Source organism: Toxotes jaculatrix, chromosome 22, assembly GCF_017976425.1.
Source record: "Toxotes jaculatrix isolate fToxJac2 chromosome 22, fToxJac2.pri, whole genome shotgun sequence".
NCBI lineage: Eukaryota > Metazoa > Chordata > Actinopteri > Toxotidae > Toxotes > Toxotes jaculatrix.
Window position 1 is genome coordinate 15,001 of NC_054415.1, and position 3,725 is coordinate 18,725.

The following is a 3,725-nucleotide window of genomic DNA, read 5'->3' on the forward strand; positions in this document are numbered from 1 at the left end:
GATATCCCGGGGAGGACGTCCCGTATTAGGAGCGAGACACGTTGTTCCAGGATCTCTTCCTCGTAATCGCTGTCAGTGAAGTTCAACTGCACAATAACAACATAGAAAATATAAAACATGGATATGGATCATCACTTCCACAATGTCGACGTGGACTTTCTGGATATCGCCCTAGACTTAACACTTCCAACATATAGCCACAGGCCTCGTTGCCTATGGTGGACAAGCACAACGGCGAAGGAAAATCCCAGGAATTTACCTTGCGCCTCGCTTTCCCCTGCCGCAGTTGCCTCTGGCCGCACTGAGTCTCTGAATCAATCTTGTTCCACATAGTCGCCTTCCTGAAGGTCATCTGTGGGAAACGCGCGTATTTATAAGTTAGGGATCCAATGACGTCACCATGCAACAGCCAATCGCTTTAAACACCATATCGTGGACTTCCGCTTCGACAAAAGCACGCCCACCAAAGAAAAAAAATCCAGGATTTCACACCCTACTGTGAAGCGCTTGACGCTTGGAACATGGAATTCCACAATTTCAACGGTCAAACCCAGCATTTCTATTGGCTCTTGGAATTACTTGTGGGCGTGGCCTTTTCCGACCAAGAAGTATATAAGAAGAAGCGATTCCGGCTGCCAGACAGACACTACCATGTACCGGCTTGCCTTCCAACTTTTGAACATCATGCTGACATCTAAGACGCTTGACATCCACACCAGGAACAACAAGATTTTGGAGACGGCTGAGGGAGAGAATGCGAAGCTCTACTGCGACTTCACCGCTGCCCCGGAGGATGAAGGAAATTTGGAGATCGAATGGAGCGTGAAGTCCGTACGCCACCCACTGGACACGGCAGAGATCATCTTGTATACGGCCGGCCAGATCTACGACCAGCTCTATGAACCTCTAAAGGGCAGAGTCTACTTCCATTCAGTGGACCCTGCGAAAGGAGATGGTGCCATTCATCTTTCACTATTGACTCACAGAGACACCGGCATCTACAAGTGCCAGGTTAAGAAGGCTCCAGGCCTCCGGAGCATCAAGACAGTCCTCAGAGTGCTCAAACGGCCATCAAAGCCCAGGTGTTACTACACTGAAGGGGTCGGAGAGTTTGGCAAGACCAAAGTGCTACACTGCAGATCTCAGGAAGGGGCTGCACCTATCCAGTACCAATGGTCAAGAACACCACCCTTGAAACTGCCCACCTCGGCGGTGATGGATCGGATGGCAGGCACACTCACCTTGCGAGATTCCCGTGAGAGCAACACAGGAACTTACAAGTGCAGTGCAATTAATCGTGTTGGTGGGGAGGAGTGCTTCCTGGAAATGAACCTACCAGATTCTCCATTGGTCGGCATGATTGCTGGAGCTGTAACAGGCAGCCTGATCGGCGTCGTGGTCATCGCTTCCATCACATGCTTCATTGTACGTCAGCGACAGCGTCGGGACCCAGAAACCTCCAACGAGATTGTGGAAGATGCAAGTCCCCCACCACCCCGCAGGAGAAGTCATCCAACATGCCGCAAGGAGGACACAACAACAGTAATTGAGATGTCAAGAGCCACTCCTGTGTAAACACAGTCACCAAGCATTCTGTAAACACAATTAAAGAATAAAGTGTGTGGAAAAAAAAAAAAAAAATTAAAAGAAAAAAAAAAAAATAATAATAATATAATATATAAAAGAAAATAAGCATGAAAAACAGACATCAGTCTCGGGCAGGTGTCTTTGGTACTTACGGCATGGAGGTCCAATTCCAGGAACGTGACCTTACCCACCCTTCACTCCCAACCTCTATCCCCTCAGTATAGCAACTCTCCCGGGCATGTGTCTTTGGTACTTACGGCATGGAGGTCCAATTCCAGGAACGTGACCTTACCCACCCTTCACTCCCAACCTCTATCCCCTCAGTCAAGCAACTCTCCCGGGCATGCGTCTCTTGCACTTACCGCATGGAGGTCCATTTCCTGGAACTTGAACTCACCCGCCCTTCACTCCCAACCTCTATCCCCTCAGTATAGCAACTCTCCTGGGCATGTGTCTTTGGTACTTACCGCATGGAAGCCCATTTCCTGGAACTTGAACTCACCCGCCCTTCACTCCTTACCTCTATCCCCTCGGTCAAGCAGCTGTCCTGGGCATCTGTCTCTTGCACTTACCGCATGGAGGTCCATTTCCTGGAACTTGAACTCACCCGCCCTTCACTCCCAACCTCTATCCCCTTAGTCAAGCAACTGTCCTGGGCATGTGACTTTGGTACTTATCGCATGTTGGTCAATTTCCAGGAACATTAACCTAACGCCCATTCACTCCTAACCTTTTCCCTCTCTCAGGCAACTGTCCTGGTCCTGGGTGCCTCATCCTGGGCATAATATCCTGCCTAAGGCTCCTGGACTTCCAACACCCTCCAGAACCTTGCTCTCCACCGGTACCTGTGTACCCACACTTAAGCACCCCTCCACGGGCTATACCTCTAATCCCAGGCCCCTGGAAGTTCGTGCCCCTGGTACACCTGTGGAACTTAGTGACCCTGGTACTCCTGTGGATGTTCGTGCCCCTGGTACTCCTGTGGAAGTTCATGCCCCTGGTACACCTGTGGAACTTAGTGACCCTGGTACTCCTGTGGAAGTTCATGCCCCTGGTACACCTGTGGAACTTAGTGACCCTGGTACTCCTGTGGAACTTTGTGTCCCTGGTACTCCTGTGGGACTTAGTGACCCTGGTACTCCTGTAGAACTTAGTGTCCCTGGTACTCCTCTGGAACTTTGTGTCCCTGGTACTCCTGTGGGACTTAGTGCCCCTGGACGTTCCTGCCCCTGGTACACCTGTGGAACTTTGTCACCCTGGTACTCCAGATGACTTCCAGAGGTACCATGCTGGAGGCAACTGTACTGGGCATGTCTTCGGTACTTACCCCATGGAGGTCCCATTCCAGGAACGTGAACTGACCCAACGTTCTCCCTAAATTTTTCAACTCTCTCAAGCACCTGTCCTGGGCATCCGTCTGAGGTACTTACCGCATGGAGGTCCAATTCCAGGACAGGTGCTTGACTGAGGGTTAGGGTTAGGAGTGAATGGTGGATAACACCATTCGCTCCTAAACCTAACCCTCAGTCAAGCACCTGTCCTGAGCATGTGTCTGAGGTACTTACCGCATGAAGGTCCAATTCCAGGAACATGAAACTTACCCGCCGTTCGCTCCTAAACCTAACCCTCGGTCAAGCACCTGTCCTGGGCATGTGTCTGAGATACTTACCGCATGAAGGTCCAATTCCAGGAACGTGAAACTTACCCGCCGTTCGCTCCTAAACCTAACCCTCAGTCAAGCAACTCTCCTGGGCATGTGTCTGAGGTACTTACCGCATGAATGTCCAATTCCAGGAACGTGAACTTACCCACCGTTCGCTCCTAAACCTAACCCTCAGTCAAGCACCTGTCCTGGGCATGTGACTTTGGTACTTATCGCATGTTGGTCAATTTCCAGGAAAGTGAAACTTACCCGCCGTTCGCTCCTAACCTTTTCCCTCTCTCAGGCAACTATCCTGGATATGTGTCTGAGGTACTCGGGGATGGGTGCCTCATCCTGGCCATAACGTCCTGCCAAAGAGTCCTGGACTTCCAGGGGGGACCATGCAGGAGCCTAACCCAGGAATGGGTGCCTCATCCTGGCCATAACGTCCTGCCTAACTACCATGACTTCCAGGGGGACTCTCCAGAACCAGCCT

At 51.1% G+C, this 3,725-nt stretch overlaps 1 protein-coding gene across 1 annotated transcript; it reads left to right on the plus strand.

The window, feature by feature from the left end:
* The first annotated feature begins 651 nt into the window (after positions 1-651).
* LOC121176555 (coxsackievirus and adenovirus receptor homolog) lies at positions 652-1,575 on the plus strand. Its single transcript, XM_041030644.1, has one exon. It carries the CDS (start codon positions 652-654, stop codon positions 1,573-1,575), a length of 924 nt encoding a protein of 307 aa, XP_040886578.1.
* Positions 1,576-3,725: the final 2,150 nt, after the last annotated feature.